This window comes from Cyprinodon tularosa, unplaced genomic scaffold (assembly GCF_016077235.1).
Source record: "Cyprinodon tularosa strain WSP-4 unplaced genomic scaffold, ASM1607723v1 ctg516, whole genome shotgun sequence".
NCBI lineage: Eukaryota > Metazoa > Chordata > Actinopteri > Cyprinodontiformes > Cyprinodontidae > Cyprinodon > Cyprinodon tularosa.
In genome coordinates this window covers 445,531-464,612 of record NW_024039248.1, presented here as the reverse complement: position 1 = coordinate 464,612, position 19,082 = coordinate 445,531, and the positions used below count along the sequence as shown (strand labels likewise).

Sequence of the window (19,082 nt, the reverse complement as noted above, 5' to 3'; positions counted from 1 at the left end):
CACGGCGTCGGGTATTCACAAGGACATGCTGGGTCCTGTTGGTGAAGATTAAACCACGCAACCCAGTAAGATGAACATTTAGCGAATATAAGCTCAGCGTTGACTCTACGCTGTTCCAGGTGCTTATTATAGCGTATTATTAGTATATTGTCCACATCAGGATCCTCCAGTCTGAGACTGCATTCATATGCATTAAAGGACACTTTCAAATGTTTTTTCTTTCATTATTGCCTTAAAAACAAAATGAGATAAAAAAAAAAAAAAAGAAATCATGATATTAATACATGCATATAGAAATAGAGATGTCATGCATTTAGACATTGAGGGTCCTGGGTTGTCGATTGGGGGGGTGGACTGTTCTGGACACCCCATTTGGTACTCCCAGTTTTAATTGCACCTGAGAGCAACACGCAAAAACACAACATTGGAGCGGGCGTAGGGAGAATCGGGGTCTTTCTCACACCCCTGGGTGGCCTGCTGTCATCTCTCGGGGGTTAAGACTGTGGCTGGGTAGCCTGACATGTTAGGACCATCCCCAGGGGAGCTTTTACTGGGGGTCGTCTGGTCCGGGTATGGGATGGGGGCCGGGTCCGAAGCATGAACTACAGGTGCTGGTCATAAAATTAGAATATCATGAAAAAGTAGATTGATTTCAGTAATTCCATTTAAAAAGTGAAACTTGTATATTATATTCATACATTACATACAAACTCATATATTTCAGATGTTTATTTTGTTTAATTTTGATGATTACAAATGACAACAAATGAAAATCTCAAATTCATCATATCAGAAAATTAGAATATTGTGAAAAGGTTCAAAATTGATGGCCCCTGGTGCCACACTCTAATCAGCTAATTAACTCAAACCACCTGCAAAAGCCTTTAAATGGTCTTTCAGTCTAGTTCTATAGGCTACACAATCATGGGGAAGACTGCTGACTTGACAGTTGTCCAAAAGACGACCATCGACACCTTGCACAAGGAGGGCAAGACACAAAAGGTCATCGCTAAAGAGGCTGGCTGTTCACAGAGCTCAGTGTCCAAGCACATTAATAGAGAGGCGAAGGGAAGGAAAAGATGTGGTCGAAAAAGTGTACAAGCAAGAGAGATAACCGCACCCTGGAGAGGATTGTGAAACAAAACCCATTCAAACATGTGGGGGAGATTCACAAAGAGTGGACTGCAGCTGGAGTGAGTGCTTCAAGAACCACCACACACAGACGTATGAAAGACATGGGTTTCTGCTGTCGCATTCCTTGTGTCAAGCCACTCTTGAACCACAGACAGCGTCAGAAGCGTCTTGCCTGGGCTAAAGAGAAACAGGACTGGACTGCTGGTGAGTGGTCCAAAGTCATGTTCTCTGATGAAAGTAAATTTTGCATTTCCTTTGGAAATCAAGGTCCCAGAGTCTGGAGGAAAAGAAGAGAGGCACTTCATCCACGTTGCTTGAAGTCCAGTGTAAAGTTTCCACAGTCAGTGATGGTTTGGGGTGCCATGTCATCTGCTGGTGTTGGTCCATTGTGTTTTCTGAGGTCCAGGGTCAACGCAGCCACATACCAGGAAGTTTTAGAGCACTTCATGCTTCCTGCAGCTGACCAACTTTTTGGAGATGCAGATTTCATTTTCCAACAGGACTTGGCACCTGCACACAGTGCCAAAGCTACCAGTACCTGGTTGAAGGACCATGGTATCCCTGTTCTTAATTGGCCAGCAAACTCTCCTGACCTTAACCCCATAGAAAATCTATGGGGTATTGTGAAGAAGAAGATGCAATACACCAGACCCAACAATTCAGAAGAGCTAAAAGCCACTATTAGAGCAACCTGGGCTATCATAACACCTGAGCAGTGCCACAGACTGATCGACTCCATGCCACGCCGCATTGCTGCAGTAATACAGGCCAAAGGAGGCCCAACTAAATACTGAGTGCTGTACATGCTCATACTTTTCATGTTCATACTTTTCAGTTGGCCAACATTTCTATAAATCCTTTGTTTTTATTGGTCTTCAGTAATATTCTAATTTTCTGATATGATGAATTTGAGATTTTCATTTGTTGTCATTTGTAATCATCAAAATTAAACAAAATAAACATCTGAAATATATGAGTTTGTATGTAATGTATGAATATAATATACAAGTTTCACTTTTTAAATGGAATTACTGAAATCAATCTACTTTTTCATGATATTCTAATTTTATGACCAGCACCTGTAGATGGGTTATTGTGGCGGTCCATAGGACTCACTGATGAGTGGCCAGTGCAAGCAGGTATTTGGACTGAGGGTGGTTTTAGATCAGGGGTCAGCAACGCGGTGCCCTCAAGGACCACATGGGGGGCCCTCAGAGTCTTCTAAATAAAGAACAACCCACCAGTTTGAAATTGTATTTTATTCTGTTGCTCTTGTTTTTAAACATTTATAGAGATTTCAAAATGACAATGTCTAAATAAACTTAGAAATGAACAGAAACAATAAAAATATGTTGATAATGAACAAAGTTTAGGCTAACGCTAACCCTTGCAGCTCATGGGTCAGTAATGGTCGCCCTTCCTAAGTCTCGGTACCTTTGAAGTGGCCGTCAGCCTGGTGACGCTGTTCTAGATAAAAGGATGAGGCGGGAATTAAACCTAATTCAGAAAATGAAAACTGAAAAGCTTTTATTCTGAGTTTTCTAACAGTTCATTTGTCGGGCCGGTTTGATGACATGACAAAATCAAACACCCTGAGAAAACAGTCAGTGAACATCTCCACAGCCTGAGATCTCCTCAAAGACAGAAAATATTTTTAGTTCTGAAGCCTTAACCTTAAACTACTGTTGCTACTGGCAACCATTAAAAGAGCAGGAGGAAACACTTATTCAGACAGTTTATTTTTCTTAAACACACATTTAGAAACAAAAGTGGATAAAAGAATATATTGAATTTGTTCATGTTCTGTATTAATTAGAATATTTCTCTAAACCTGCTCTAGATGATGCTGTCCTTCCGATTCTATTGTCTCTTAAAAACTCAAATATTCTTCATTTTAGCTGTAATCTTTTTTATCCGAGCATAATCTTGTTTAGTTTGGTCAAGTTTATTACATTTAAATCCAATGTTTTTATTTATCTATCTGTTGTTTTGATGTTTTTTTTTTTTATTTGTTTGTGTTCTGGAAGGATTTTAAAGAATGCTAGAATAAAGATTAATGTTTTTAGTAATTGACTAATATCAATTGTTTTTGTCTTAGTTAAATAATGTAAAAAAGACTAATTAAATGACCATTTCCAGATAAATTTGATATATATATATATATATATATATATATATATATATATATATATATATATATATATATATATATATATATATATATATATATATATATATATATATATATACTGTAAGTGCAGAAATCACACTGATGATGTAGATGTCTTGGTCTTCTGCCACAGTTTGAAGTCTTTATGACAGAAACACACCATGTAACCCTGTGAAAAACACAGACAGACAATAAATGTTGTTTATGGTGAATAATATGTCTGTATCTCATTAAATAAAAACATTAACAATGATCACATATTTAAAACGTTACAGGAAACGGTTCATGGAGGAGGGGCGATGAGTTTGACGACGAGGCGCGGCAGGCCTACGCCTCCCTGAACACAGTGACTCTTCTCAGGACAGTCAAGCCAGAGTATGAGAACTTCTCCATGGAAATGCAAAGGTCCACAGAGGAACTAGGCCTGTATGGCTGTGATGATTGTGGAAATGTACGTATCTCTATAACATGGAAAAACATTTTAGCATTTTGATACAGAAAACCAATCGGATCAAGAATCAGGAGCCTTCATTGTCACTGCACGCTTTGGAGTCTATTAAAGAATAGAAGTAAAGGCCTTTAACATTTAATTTAACATAATAAGATAACGGATATCAACTCAGAACTCAAATACAGTCGATCCACTAACTGCATTTCTTCTGTTTTTTATCATCTATGTCAATATACAGAAAATAAATAAGTAAAAAATGTCTTGAACTCATCTAGTCTGATCACTTCCTGTTTGATTTAGCATATTTTGTTTTCCCCCAGGTCAACATGTTTGTGGAAGGATTCCATGATGCTTTGGTGCTTTATGCCAGTGCATTAGATGAGTGCATGAAGAGTGGTTGCACAAAGAAGAACGGCACTGAGATAACGTCACGCATGTGGAACAGAACCATTGAAGGTAAAACACATGGCTCTCATCAATAAAATCAAATACAAAATAAATAAGGTTGTCATAAATATGTTCTTATCAGCCTCAGATCTGGTGAGCAGCAATCTCCCCATGATCCATTAGAAAACTGCAAAGGCCAGAACTCACAGGATTCGATTTTGTGTACCGATCCGACAGAAAATCGTGTCGGACGAGGTTGTGGCGTTTAGTGCTCTTTAGGGATAGTTTCCTGCAGAGGGCAGCATAGCTCCGACTGAGATAGAGCCCAGGTTGTCATGATGTTACAAAGTTCAGACCCAAATGCAGAAAACCGAACAGAGAGACCAGGGAAAAGGTTTAACTGGTTTTATTGAAGAAGTTAAACACGGGGAGAAGTGTTGCTCTGAACACTGCTCAACCGGAACTGTAAAGTGACGGGAAGACACAGCGGTTAGTTCAGGCTCAGTGGGGAATTTGACTCGTGAACTTGGAGAAGAGGATTTGGTTGCCGACTCACGTTTCCAGAGAAGTTGTTTGAATCCTTGACTCCTGTCTCTGTGCTGTAGTTCAGTGTTTGTCTGATTCGGTGGAGGGCGGACAGGGTTACCCAGAATGGGGTTGTTAGTTAGTGAACGGAGAAACTGACTGCCACGCAGATTTCCTGCGGTACTTCAACGGGTCGTAGTGGAGAATAATCCCTTTCTCAGTGAGAAGCTCAAACGATCTCTTGGGGAAAGTGGATCCAAACCTCCTGTTTGAACCCCAGCTCCGTTTGAAGCTCAGTTGATCCTTCCAGGGAGAGAAGGTCCGAAAAATCCAGTTTGCAGGATGACTTCCTGCCGAGAGGCAAAGACAAAAACAAAGTTAAACTCAGGTTGACAAAAACTCAGTTTAGCTCAGCAAAACTCAGCTTGGCTAGAGTACCCTAAACTGGCAAACACTCTGGCGTCGAGGTAGTGGCAATCAGCAGCTTAAGAACGCTCCGTTTAACGAGGAAACAATCAGCAGGTGTGTGAGGAGGCGGACCAGAACCAGGCGCCTCCTGGTGGATGAAGGGAGACAAACACAGAAACACAGGTCTATTTTAGTCAAACTACGCAGAGCCTCAGCACCAATTTCATGGGTCTGACAGGAAGAGAGACGCCGTTACAAAGTAAAACACATCCGCTTTAAGGAAAAACACAAAATAAAATGTTAATCTCACGGGGAAAGAGTCAGTTTGGAGTCACACATCGTGTTTATAGTAAGCAGGACAGATTGGAGCAAAAACGATAAATGAAACATTAACATAGAAAACTTTCCCCAGGGTCAGACAGAGCAGGTGAGCACAGTATATCTCTCTCACCTCTTTATTTAAAAAAAGAATTAACAACTTGAATAAACTTTCCAGATCTCTCTCTGAGAATCACCTCTCTGCCTCAGTCAGCATAGAAACCGTCCCACTGCGTTTATTGCTGCCTTTCTTTTCTATAGATGTAAATCTCATTGTCTTTTTAATATATAAACATTCATTATCGGTTCTAGTTTGAGATGCTGCACAGATTCATTAATTAGGGCTTTGCTTTATAGCCGCATTGGTGTTTTTTTTATGTATTTATTTTATTCATTTTTCAATAACATTGCATGATCTGTCCAAGTCCAATGTGGGAAATTGTTTTAATTTGTGTATAGAACAGAAATGTGAAGTGAAAAAAAAATCTGCGCAGATCTGCTCACCCTGCCTGGTCAGAGCCTCTCTATACACAGTCAGTATGACATGGAAAACAATCATATCAGAGATTTAAAAGTCATTCCCAACCAGTGTGTTTAGGCCTTGAGGCATAAAGTGTGCTGCTAATTCTGTACTTGCTTGCCTTGCTTTGACAGTTTTTTATACATTTTGTATGAACACGACTGTGAAAGTTACTTAACTTATATACTAGGAAACAGTTAAACAAGGCTATAGTCGTCATGCCTGTAAAAGTTCTCAGTCATCCGGATTCATGGCAACTACAAAACTGGCTTAAATCAGAGCCAGTTATATGGATACTGTTATCATTAGATTTTTGGTGTGTTATTATACAATAATCTAGTAAAGGACAGACCAGTTCTGCGTAAACTTGGGCGCTGACTTCCTTTTTACGGTACGGTACATGATGTTCTCCTTTCTGTGATGGTGAACAGGAATTGCTGGCCAGGTATTCATAGATGCAAACGGCGACAGAGTCAGGGATTTCTCTCTGATGGCCATGACCAACGTTGAAACGGGAAGCTATGAGGTGAGCAGTAATCAACAGACTCCTTATGAAACAGAATCCGTCCTTAGAGATGAAACATTGGTTAAGTTTTTGGAAGTAATGCAGATTTGTGATTGACAGGTGGTAGCCAACTACTTTGGGAAGAATAAAAGCTTTCAGTTGTTGCCTGCCTTCAGGAGTGATCATTTCACCCTGAAGAGAAGACAGGAGGTGCCAGAAAAAGAAAAAGAAGTGGAAAATCCTTCATGTAAATATATATATTTATTTATATTCAAGGAATCGGGAATATTCAGCTTTCTTTGTTGGTGTTTTAACTTTTTTAAATGACTTATCACTTCGTCAGGTGGACTGGGAGTATCAGCCTTAACCGGAGTCACGGTTGGAGCTGTTCTTGGAGCGGTGATGCTGATAGCGTTCTACTTCTTCAGGTGCAAATGATTCCTCACCTCTGAATCTTTCTTTTCCTGCATATCATTTGCTTTTTTTGTTATTTAATCTTATTTTTCTACTAATAATTGGGTTTTCTGTATCTAGCACGCAGCATATTTACATTCAAACAAAACTGTCAAGCTCTGCTCTTACAACCCCTCCTCTCTGATTTTCTCCTCGTTTTAATGGATTATTTCATAATATAAATTTATTACAGGAATGTAAATTTTGTTTTATTAAGAGCAGGTTTGAAGTGTTAACAGATGCATTAGTTTGATGTTATTCATTGAGGAAATGTAACACAGCTTACCTTTGGTTAGATCGGGACACAGTTGTTTTTGTTCCAATATTATATACCCTATTTTAACAACAAATATTTATATTTTCCTTTAGTTATCAGAGGTTTTACCTGTTATGAAGGTGTAAGTACCTAAAAATGTCAGTGCAACAGAGCTGATTTTACACCATATCGAGTTAAATGCAGGTTGGTTTGCAGCAAACAGCACAGGGCAGGCTTATAGGGATCCAGGAATAATTCAACATGTTGCTTAATTATGTTGTAAAGTGGGTTTTTCGATCAACCGTTTCTGTTGCAATACATAAATATTCTCACAAAAGAGGTTAATGGAAACTCAGCTAAAGCAAGCGACTGTTCACTGCCAGTAAAAGCTCATCCAGGAGGAGTTCTGCAACAGTTTCTGTAGCCTTCATCTCATTCTTCCTGTTGAAAATGTAGGAAAAGACAGTTGCAGCCCTAGTTGATTCCCACCTCTATTACCAATCCTCATTAACCAGCTTCTGCTCTCACCACAGCACCATGAAACAGCCCTGAGTATAATACTGTAAATGGCCTCCTGATGGCAGCTAACTCTGGCCTGTTAACCATCCTCAATCTAAGCTGGCTTCTTTTGATTTCTCTGATTTCCCCCTAAACTCTTTTGCATCAAATCTCTCTGGTCACTCCCAGTTAACTCAGTTATTTTCTTTCAGGCCAACTGTTCTTTTGTCTGCTGTCCCACCAAGGTTCCGTTCTTGACCCTTTACTTTTAATGTTTTAGCTCCTGCCCCCTTGGCCACATCTCTCCAAAGTTCAGCCTTCTGTTTCGGGTATGCAGATGACACTCGGCTCTTCTAGTCCTCCAAATCCTCGCCACCCTCCCTCCTACCCCAGTCTTATAGAGCTCCAATTCACAACACATATCATCTCAAGGCTCTTTACAGAGACAATACTCTCAGATGGTTAGAAAAAAACAGTTGATTGCATCTAGTCATTGACCTGCTTCTCCTGGATAAGCCTGAGGCGACGACATTTGCTTGCATTTTGTTGTCGACTCTACAGCAATCCCTCACACCGAGCATGCATGTGGCAACAGTAGAGAGGAAAACTCCCTTTTAACAGGGAAAAAAAACCTTCTGATCCAAAATAACACCAAGATTTTTTACTTTAGTATCTGAGCTCAGTTTAATGCCATCTACATGAAGTGACTGATAAATCGCTTCTTTTTCAATGACTCTGGTCCAAAGATTATAAATTCTTTTTTGTCTGCATTCAGAAGCAAACCGTTAAGAGTCATCCAGGTTTTTATGTCTTCAAACATGCCTGTAGTCTATGTGATGGCCTCATCTGGATTTATAGACAGTTATAGCTGGGTATCATCAGCATAACGTAATAATTCTACCAATTGGTAGCATATATATAATAAAGAGAATTGGCCCCAGCACTGATCCCTGTGGAAACTGGAAAACCAAGTTAAGAACTCGGGTGTCGTCCCCTATGCTGCTCAGTTGGTTCACCCATTCTGGTGGTGTGTGAATCAGTGAGTCGTGTACTCTGCTGTGATAATGATGCTCTGTCTGTCGGTCAGTTGACCATCACCATCACAGCCTAGTACACCGACTTATTCACAGTACCTGACTGGGTGAAGCTGCAGCATTTCTGTTAATTACATCAAATCTCTGTGGTATTTCTCTGTGTCCAAATGTTATTTTGGCAAACCTAGGCAAAGCTGTTAGCTTGGATGTATTATAAGCTAACTTTAGCCCTTAGTTTGGAGTAACATAAGCCTTTATCTGAGTCACTAAGAGCCAAAGTTCCTCCTGACTGACTCGCGCTGTTTTAAATTAATGATAGAAGTAACAAATCAGTTCATGATACAGTCAGTTAGTTCACATAAATGTTTTATTTGAAAGACTTGTTTAAGACTAACCCAGCAACTCAATTCACTTTATTTCTATAGTGCCAATTCAAATCACATGTCATCTCAAGGCGCTTTACAGAGACAAAACGATCAGATTGGTTTAAAGTTTCTGTCAAGGAAAACCAGTTTATTGCATCCACTTATCGACGTGCATGAGCTTGCAGCAACCATTTTTGCTTAATTTTCTCATTGAATCTTCACCAACCCCATCGCACCGAGCATGCACGGAGCGACAGCGGAGAGTGAAACTCCCTTTTTACTGGAAGAAACCTCCAGCAGGCACAACCAAACCACGCTAAATTGGTACTAGTTCATCAGTAGGGCTCAGCGTGGTTCAGTTCTGGCTTTACTACTCCTTAGCTTTGAGGCCATCCACCACCTTGCTCCCTCATATTGTCATGATTTAATTAAAGGTCTGACCCCAAAATGCAGAAGACCAAACAGAGAGACCACAGAAAAGTTTAAAAGGTTTATTAGAATATGGTGATGAATCCAGTGCTGCTCAGAACACTGTCAAACCGGAACTGGAAGGTGAGTGGAAGACACTGTGGTTAGTTCAGGCTCAGTGGGAAATTAGATTCTTAGGCTTGAATTGGAGGAATAGGTTGCACACTCACTTCTCCAGGAAAAGGTGTCCTTTATAGAATCCAGTCTGTGTGGGAAGATTCCAGTGATTGTCTTGTTTGGTGTTGGGCGGACTGGGGTTTACTCAGACTGCGGTTGTTCCTAGGTGAACGGAGAAGCTGACTGCCACTCAGATTTCCTGCGGTACTTGAACGGGCTGTGGTGCAGATGAAACCTTTGCTCGGTGTGAAGCTCAAATGACCTCTTGGGGAAAGTGGACCCAAACTTCCTGTTTGGAGTGAACGGAGAAGCTGACTGCCACTCTGATTTCCTGCGGTACTTGAACGGGCTGTGGTGCAGATAAAACCTTTGCTCGGTGTGAAGCTCAAACGACCTCTTGGGGAAAGTTGACCCAAACTTCCTGTTTGGAGTGAACGGAGAAGTTGACTGCCACTCTGATTTCCTGTGGTACTTGAACGGGCTGTGGTGCAGATAAAACCTTTGCTCGGTGTGAAGCTCAAACGACCTCTTGGGGAAAGTGGACCCAAACTTCCTGTTTGGAACCCCAGCTCAGTTAGAAGCTCAGTTGATCCTTCCTGAGATAGGAGGTCCGAACAAATCCAGTTTGCAGGATGACTTCCTGTCGAGAGGCAAAGACAAAACACAAAGTTAAGACTCAGGTTGAAAAAAACTCAGTTTGAACCAGCGAAACTCAGCTTGGCTAGTACATCCAAAACTGGCAAACAAAAACTCAGGTTCGACTCTGCTAAACTAAGCATGGCTAGAGTACCCTGTATTGGCAAACACTCTGGCGTCGAGGTAGTGGCAGTCAGCAGCTTAAGAACACTCCACAGATAATGAGGCAATGAGCTGCAGGTGTGCAGGGAGACCCAATGAGAACAGGGCACCACCTGGTGGAGGAGGAAAGGAAACACAAAAACAGACCACACAAACTGGATTCCTGACACATATCTCATGAATGCTGTCTTCCATTGGACACAGAGCCTTCAGCCCCTGGAACCTTCACCCTCCTGACATAAAAACTCTGTTACTTTGTTCAAATCTTACCTCAAGAACGATAATTTTAAACTAACATCCTCTATGACTAAACGTCTTACCACTTTGCTAACATTTTTCTGTTCTTCTTTGTTTAATGACATCTGACTGCTTTAGTGTCCTGAAAGGGGCCTGATAAATAAATTGTATTATAAAGTCGATGATGAGATACAATCAGTGATGTTTACTTTAAACCAATCTGTCTGGATAATTTAATAAAATTCACTCAGTGCAGGAGTTATAGAATGGGAACGGAGCTATATAAATAAACAGATTTGATTTGATTTAAAATAGTTTTTTTTTTTTTCAAAGCAGAAGTTTTTGCCAGAAGCAACTTTTTAATGAAATACTGTTGAAAATAAGGTTTAGTTTTTTTTTTTTTTTGTTTATTTGTTTTACATTTTCTCAGTAGCCTGACTGGAGACTCATTATCTGGGGTCTGTTCCCTTTGAACCCAAAGCAGCGATATTTGAGTACTTTTTTATCCCTCTTGCGTAATTCCTTAACTTAATGCATTTTGAATGTTGCCCTAATAAAATGCATGATAACAGAGATTGGATGTTTAAGATGACTTGGGACTTTTTCATCTAATTCTATCATGTAGAACTTATTTACTGATTTAAATATGATTCATTTAGATAATCTCATTTAAAGGGATGAAGAATTATTGGTTTGTGTTCAAAAAGCAGAAAACAACAAATACAGAGAGACGAGTCAGTGCATGACGCACACATCTTTATAGAGGAAAGGGGTAACTTTGGCTAATTGTTTTTCTAACGTAACATTTAAATGTAAAAAATGTTGATGTTAGGAGATAATCATAGTCAATTATGTCAACAAAGTGCACCAGTCCTACCTGTGTTGAAAGACGAAAAGTGGCGTAATGAGGTGATGATGCGTGGTGTTGCCCATCAGGTTTGTTTTGTTTTAACACGCAGCCTGAAGCTTTGATGTTTGGATCTCCGACATCTCAGTAGATTCGTCTTCCACTATTAATTTTCCTACAGTAGAAGATGTCGAGTTAAATAAATGATCTGTAGTAAATTTCAAAGCAACCGAGTGACACGCCAAGCTGTGTTTCTTATTTTGGAAAAGCTGACAGCTTTAAGTGCTTTGAGTCTGATCTCTAAACGGGTTGATTGTTACAAAAACATACAAATCTGATCTACTAACCAGGTATAAATTTATTTAAGTAGGCAAAATTAATGTAATAACAATGCAATGCAATGTTTTTTCATAAATACGCAGATCCTATAATGATGACAGCTGCATTGAAACAAGTTATGCATCCCTTTTTGCCTTCTACTTAAACATATTTAGTTACTTTAACACAATTGTAAGACATAACAGATCTATTTTTTTTACTTTTTTTTGTATCACTTTGAAATAATTCTGTAATTTCTCCTTTAGATGATATTTATCCTTATTATCATTGTTATAATTTTTCTGATAGCTATAATCGTTATTGGGAGTGGAGGCCTAGTGTTTAGGGCATAGAGGTTGGAATCCTGAGGTTCTGAGCTTGAGCCCCACTCCCACAGACTGCCACTCTGGCTCTCTGAGCAAAGACCCTTAAAGGAATAGTACACCCAAAACATGATTAGCCTTCATTTTCTACTCACCCCCATGCTGAACAACACTCTGGAGTACTTTTTTGATATCTCAAATGCATCTGGAGATCTGGGAGGCTTCTTGCTGTCTGCTGACATTCAAATAATGGAGGTCTATGGCGCCCGAGGCAGAAAGGTCCATAAAAGTCCACAAAAAACGTGTCAATATTCCTCCATACTGCTCGTCCAATGTATTCCAAGTGTCCTGAGTGGGTAGCGTCCATAATTTACTCGAAACGAAGTCATTTAGAATGTTTTTAGAGCATAAACAGTAGTGTATAGGATTTCCTAAAAGCGCGCGCTTGCGCGTTCACGACGCTACGGAAACCGCGGCAGACCAAAGCAGATGAAAGTGCGCATTCAGCTCAGTAAAGAACTCATGCTCTTCCTCAACACTGAAGTCCTCAGACATTTTTATTTCGTTGTTTCTTTCTTTGCACAGGTAAACAGCACATTTCTTCTTCTACGCTTGCATTATCGGCAGAGCAGACGCTGAATGCGCACTTTCATCTGGTTTGGTCTGCCGCGGTTTCCGTAGACTCGTGAACTCGCAGGTGCGCTCTTTCAGGAAATCCTATACACTACTGTTTGTGCTCTAAAAACATTCTAAATGACTTCGTTTCGAGTAAATTCTGGATGCTACCCACTCAGGACACTTGGAATACATTGGACGAGCAGTATGGAGGAATATTGACACATTTTTTGTGGACTTTTATGGACCTTTCTGTCTCGGTCACCATAGACCTCCATTATTTGAATGTCAGCAGACAGCAAGAAGCCTCCCAGATCTCCAGATGCATTTGAGATATCAAAAAAGTACTCCAGAGTGTTTTTCAGCATGGGGGTGAGTAGAAAATGAAGGCTAATCATGTTTTGGGTGTACTATTCCTTTAACCCCCGATTGCTCCCCGGGCGCCGCACGATGGCAGCCCACTGCTCCCCAAGGGGATGGGTTAAAATGCAGAGGTAAATTTCTCCAATGTGAGATCAATAAAGTTCAATTATTATTATCACCTCCTGCTCTATAGCTTAGAAATGAATCTTTCTTTTACTTCTGACTCATTAAAATAGGATTGAGACAGTTAACATCTGATCAGTTTCACATTATTTATTTATTTATTTTTGCACATGCAGTTTATTTGGAGTTTATTTTGATTTGCTGAGTTCAGCTTTCAGTCATTGCAGCTTTTATACCTTTTTTTTTTTGTTTTTTTAACACCTGATTGATGAAACGTCCCAGAAACAGAAGTAATAATCAAATGATCCGTCTGTCGTCCTGCAGAAAAAACTACAGGATAACCATTCAGCGGCGCACACGTGGCGATGAACCCGAATCCGTGAAGCACCATCAGTTACGAGAAGACTCCATTAGATCAAACTTCTCTGCAGCGTAATCCGCGGTGAGGACGGGTTCCTTCCAGAGGATCATACGTATGAATGTGGCCAAAGACTTCATTGTTTCCAGCTGTGCCATGTCATCTGCAAACAGACTTTTCTGGTTTTATTCAGGACGGTTTTACTTCTTAGAACCTGGGACTGCTTTAACAGGAATAGAGCCCCATCAGCTCACACAATGACACCAGAATAAAGTTCCCTGGTGAACTGAAGAGCTCACCATTTTTTTTTCTTTCAGTGTTTTTTCCACCAGTTTTCCGTTTATTCTGAAGCTAATGGAAATGATCTGTCTTAACTGAGCTATTTCATGTTTTATCCTGAGGTTTAAGCTCCTGATTTATATTTTCTCTTTTCAAATTTTAAATGGACTTTTATTCAAAGATTAATTTAGGCTGTGTCAAACACAAGATTTGTGCAGGTTTGACATTAATTATTTATTTGTTTATTTCTCATCATCATAAGTAGGTCAGTGAGAATCCTTTATTATTACTATTACTGCAAATATTTGATATTGGAACTAATCTGGTTGTTTTAAGGTTTTTAGATTGAATGTTTCTCTCAGTGAAGTTAAAGAAAGAAGTTTAATTGATTACAACTTTGGTAATTTGTTTGTTCTGTTTGACCCACCGGTCGAAAAAAGTCCCACACTGCAAAAAATTGAAATCTAAAATAAAGTAATTGTATTTTCTCTTGATTTGAAGATAAGATCAGATATTTACTTTTAAAATAAGAGAAAACCTCCATTATTTTATTTAATGTTCATAGTGTCTATCTTATCTTAAGGGCAAAAATGCTCATTCTACTAGCAGATTATCTTATTAAGCTCCAATTACAGGTTAAAACACCTATTTTAGGAAACCTTTACTAATTTTTATTTCAATTTTGCAGTGCAAAGTGTAGAAACAGTAGAGTATTCAGATCTACTGAACTAAAGGGGGTGTCTGGTGGTAAAAACAAGGAAAGTTATGCAGTACTTTTAGTGCCTCACAGTCCAAACATCTTAGGGTGGATCTTTACACTGGAAAAAATCTAAATCTAAATAAGTCATTATTTCTTTAAAAAAAAGTGCATTTGTTCTAGGATTGAGGAGATAAAAGTCACATTTTGCCAATGGAACAAGAAAATTTACATTTAAAATAAGAAAACACAATTGCATTGTCTTACCTCAAGTGCATATTATCTAATTATCTTATTTTAAGAGTAAAAAATACTCATGCCATTGGCAAACTATCCATTTTACCTACTCAAATTAAGGGTAAATACATTTAATTTGAGACATTTTTACTTATATCTAGATTGTTTTTCCAGTGTAGATTTACATTTATTGGTTCTGTTCGGGTTTTTCTGGCCCTTTCTGTGTTCTGTTGACCCGGACTGTTGTTCAAAGACAGGCCAGAGACCGACTCCCCTAAACTAACCGGCAAATGTCAACCATAAAACAATACATTTGTGAATAAGAAATGTGGAATAAAGGATAAAAGAGGGGAAATGGTACAAGAAATGTATCTTGCTGTATATAAGTGTGTATTTTCAGTATATTTATTGTATGTAAATTACTCTGATTTTCTCTGTATGTATCATATCTGTTATGTGTTTTTCTAAGATCTCTTATTTTCCACAGTGAGATTTTTTAAAACGTTTTCATGTTTCTTCTCTCATCTCTCTGCAGGCTTGTTCTCATTACTCAGTTCAAGGTTAAACAGACAAAATATATATATATATTTTTTTCACATAGTGAGGAACAGTTCAGCAGCTCTTGTTTGACGGTATTTGTATCACAAACAAGTAATACAGAGAAGAAAAGGTTGGCAGCAGTCAGGACATTTCCTACCCTCTGGCCAAACTTCAGGTGATCGATCAACTGCTCTGGGTTAAAACCGTTCGTTTTCATCTGTTGGATTTGATTTCTTTTTTTAGTCCTGAACCGTCTTCTAAATGTGAGCGGAGAGAACAGGAGGTTTACAAAGAGGGTGTAAATAAGAGGACCGAGTTGCTCTTTCCATCATCCGTATGTCAGCTCAAGGTTCTGCACTACAAGAAAATGTAAATCTAAATAAGTAATTTTTATCTTAAAATAGGTGCATTTTGGAGGTGAGTGAGACACTTTGCCAATGGAACAAGACAATTTACATTTAAAATAAGAAGAAACAATTGCATTGTCTTATTTCAATTGAATATAATCTGATTATCTTTTTTCAAGACTAAAAATACTCATACCATTGGCATATAATTTTATTTATATACTTAAATTAAGGGTAAATGCACTTAATCTAAGAATTTTTTTCTTATTTCTAGAACATTTTTGCAGTTTATACCTGTTCTTCTCAGAGCAGCTGGAGAACCACATGGCAGAAATACACCAGGAGGCTCTCTGTCACAGATCTGTAGCTTTTAAAAAGGCAAAAAGCATCTGGTTGAGGTTTTACTTAATAGTTTGGCTTGAAGTGTATCTCTCCCTGTACTCTATGGATTTATGTTCCTCCCTGTCCATATAGTAAACATCAAATACATCAGTGAGTTCTGAATTAGTAGAACATTTCTATTCTGTCATGTTGTCTAACCTAACAGCTCAGACTCAGTGAAACAGTATAACCTTTAGAAACTTTTGTCTTGCATTTTTTATTATAAGAAAAATCAATCAATTAAGAATTTATTTATATATAGATATATATGTATATTAGACAGTATTTGCTCCCCCATCTAGTTTATTGCATTAAGGGGTCCCAATCACTTCCATTGCCACAGGGGTATAAAATCCACTCCTTGGTCTGCAGATTGTTGGTACAATCATTGGGGAAACAATGGGTCTGTCAGGGCTCCGGATGTTGGACCCTAGAATTCACACAGACAGAGTTGATTTATAAACAGTGTTTATTAATTGCTCTGCTTCTCATAGGCTAGGACTAGAAGGCTGGAAACTCTGTAGAGGAAGAAACACAGGTTAGTGACCATGTAACTCTGAAGGGGAACAATAACCAACATGCGAGTCACTAACCTGGTTGTAAAGTTAAGTCCAAGCCCAGAGGAAGGAGCAGGATGATGATGGAAGAGCAGAAGTATCTGGAAGGAGAATCCAAAGCTGGTTTTGATAAGTAAGCACAAGTCTAGGCCAGAAGATTAGAGATCAGAAGAGGTACCGAAAGAAAATCCAAGGTCGCTAGCAGGAAGAATCCAATGGGAGTCACTAGACAGGTCAGGCAAACGGATCAGAACGTGTGTAGACAAACTCACAAGTCCAGGAGCAGAAACTAGTCAGGATCAGGTAATCAGAAACACACTGGGTATGCTAGAGAACTCACCTACGGCTCAAATAATCTGGCACTGATGGCTGGGACCAAACTGTTTAAATAGAAACTGGAACATGTGGATCTGATGAGTGATAATGAAAATTGGGCGGAGCTAAGCAGGTGGATGAAGTAAACCAATAATTCAGTCATCAGTGCCAAGATCATGATCAGCTCAGTGAATTCAATGATCTGTGATAGGGGGCCACCTGTGGCTCTATCACCGGACTAGATGTGTAACCAATCCAGTCCTAAAATTTCCACAGTCAGCTGTGTCACCAGAAAATGTTGGTTGGCCGTGTAAACCGATCGGAGCGGGGCCAGTGGATGCTGAAGCTTATAGTGCGAAGGGGTTGGCATCTTTCTGCAGTCAATCCGTACATACCTCCTAACTTCATGCTGCCTCCTGATTAGCTGGAGTCAAGAATCACATTTCTCTATATGAAAACCTGATGGGTTCAATGGTCGCCACGAGAATGGTTCTTGTCTGACTGCATTTAGCGACGTGTAAAGTTTGGTTGAGGCCGGGGGGGTTATGGTGTGGGGGTGTTTTTCAGGGCTTGGCCCATTAGCAGACTAACCCCCGGCTCACACCGACTCCGGTCTTACCGTTGCGGTGCGGTGGGTGCGGCGCCGCAGTGATTCCAAGTCATTAAAAAGACGTGAACCTCTCTCACCGGCTGCTGAGCTGTCCGGCTGCGGTTACCGAGACACTCCAGCGCTGCAGAAAATTCCGCAAGAAAGCTATCCTTGAGGCGTGCCGGAGCCCTCCGCAACAAGCTCTCGCAAATATCCTTATTTGGGCCGTGTTATTGCGTGAAGTTACGTGAACTCAAGTGAACATCTGTTAAATCTCCGGACCTGTTGCCGGAGCCGCACCGCACCGTAGTCAAAAGGGCGGAGAGGGGTGTGCGAGAGTTGCGGTCTCCGTCGGCTCGGTAACCGCACCGGAGCCAGTGTGAGCAAGGGGTAAGACCTTTTGGACACTCCCCTACTCCCATCTGTGTGGGAACAGTTTGTAACTGCATCCTTCCAACATGTCTGTAGGCAGGAGCACAAAGCAAGGTCCATACAGACACGGATGGCAGAGTCTGGTGTGAATGAAGTTGACTGGCCCTCACAGAGTCCTAACCTCTACCCCATAGAACATCTCTGGGGTGAATTAGAGCGGAGATTGAGAGCCTGGCCTCCTTGTCCAACATCAGTTTAAACCTCACAAATGCACTCTGGAAGAATCATTCAAAATACCCAGCAATACTCCTACACCTTGTGCAAAGCCTTCCCAGTAGAGTTGCAGCTGCAACTCTTCAACTTTTCTTCTAGTTGCAAAGGGCGCACCAACGAAATAACTGATTAGGAATGAGAAGTCACTCATATGTGAGTCTAGGCAGGGGAGGGAAATCTTTTGGCAATACAGTAAAAAAAAAGATATATATACACATATATATATATATATGTATGTGTGTGTGTGTGTATATATACTAAACTTTCTCACATATAAATAATACATTATCATTTTTTCTGTTTTAATATTCGTTTCTCAAGAGCTGTTTACCTGCATGATGGATTGTAATGAAGATTTAATGGTTGTGGGGAAAAAACTCTGATTTCCAGCAGTCCTGGAATGCCTCAGAGATGATGATCCCTACAGATCGTCATCTCTTATATAAAAGGGTGAATGTTGTCATTGTTTTGTATCTTTTAATCCAGTGTTTTCCAATCCCACCACTTTTTGTTCATCACAGAAACATCTTAGGGTGGAAGACGAACACATAGGAAAGCAGCGTTAAACTGAGAGATGAACTGCAGGTGTTTTTTGGCCTGAGTGGAGACCTTTCTTTCTGTTTATTAGTCTGAAGGCACCAGGGTCAGAAAAAAGGGGAAGAAAAAAACTGTTATTTACAAAGAAATGTGTATATTTGAAGCTGTAAGAAACATGTTTTTATTTCTTTATATTATGAGAGAAATATATTATTTTTCAATATTCAGAATGTTTCTGATGTTCCACTCACTACTTTATACTTTGGTTAAATATATTGGTGTAAAAGTAGAAATGTTTTTGCCTACCTGCTGATTAAAATATTCTTCTACAAACTCTTGCTTTATTGTAGAAATCACATCGACGGTA

The 19,082-nt window shown here is 39.6% G+C and overlaps 1 protein-coding gene across 1 annotated transcript in view; it reads left to right on the top strand.

Moving 5' to 3' along the window:
• Window positions 1–14,364, top strand: part of npr3 (natriuretic peptide receptor 3) — a 59,300-nt gene extending 44,936 nt beyond the window's left edge. Inside the window, exons 3-8 of the mRNA XM_038303655.1 lie at window positions 3,580–3,755; window positions 4,076–4,211; window positions 6,345–6,439; window positions 6,539–6,665; window positions 6,762–6,846; window positions 13,558–14,364. Coding sequence (XP_038159583.1) covers window positions 3,580–3,755; window positions 4,076–4,211; window positions 6,345–6,439; window positions 6,539–6,665; window positions 6,762–6,846; window positions 13,558–13,669 — 731 coding nt within the window. The 3' untranslated portion in view covers window positions 13,670–14,364. The remainder of the gene's footprint in view (window positions 1–3,579; window positions 3,756–4,075; window positions 4,212–6,344; window positions 6,440–6,538; window positions 6,666–6,761; window positions 6,847–13,557) is intronic.
• The last annotated feature ends 4,718 nt before the right edge of the window (window positions 14,365–19,082 follow it).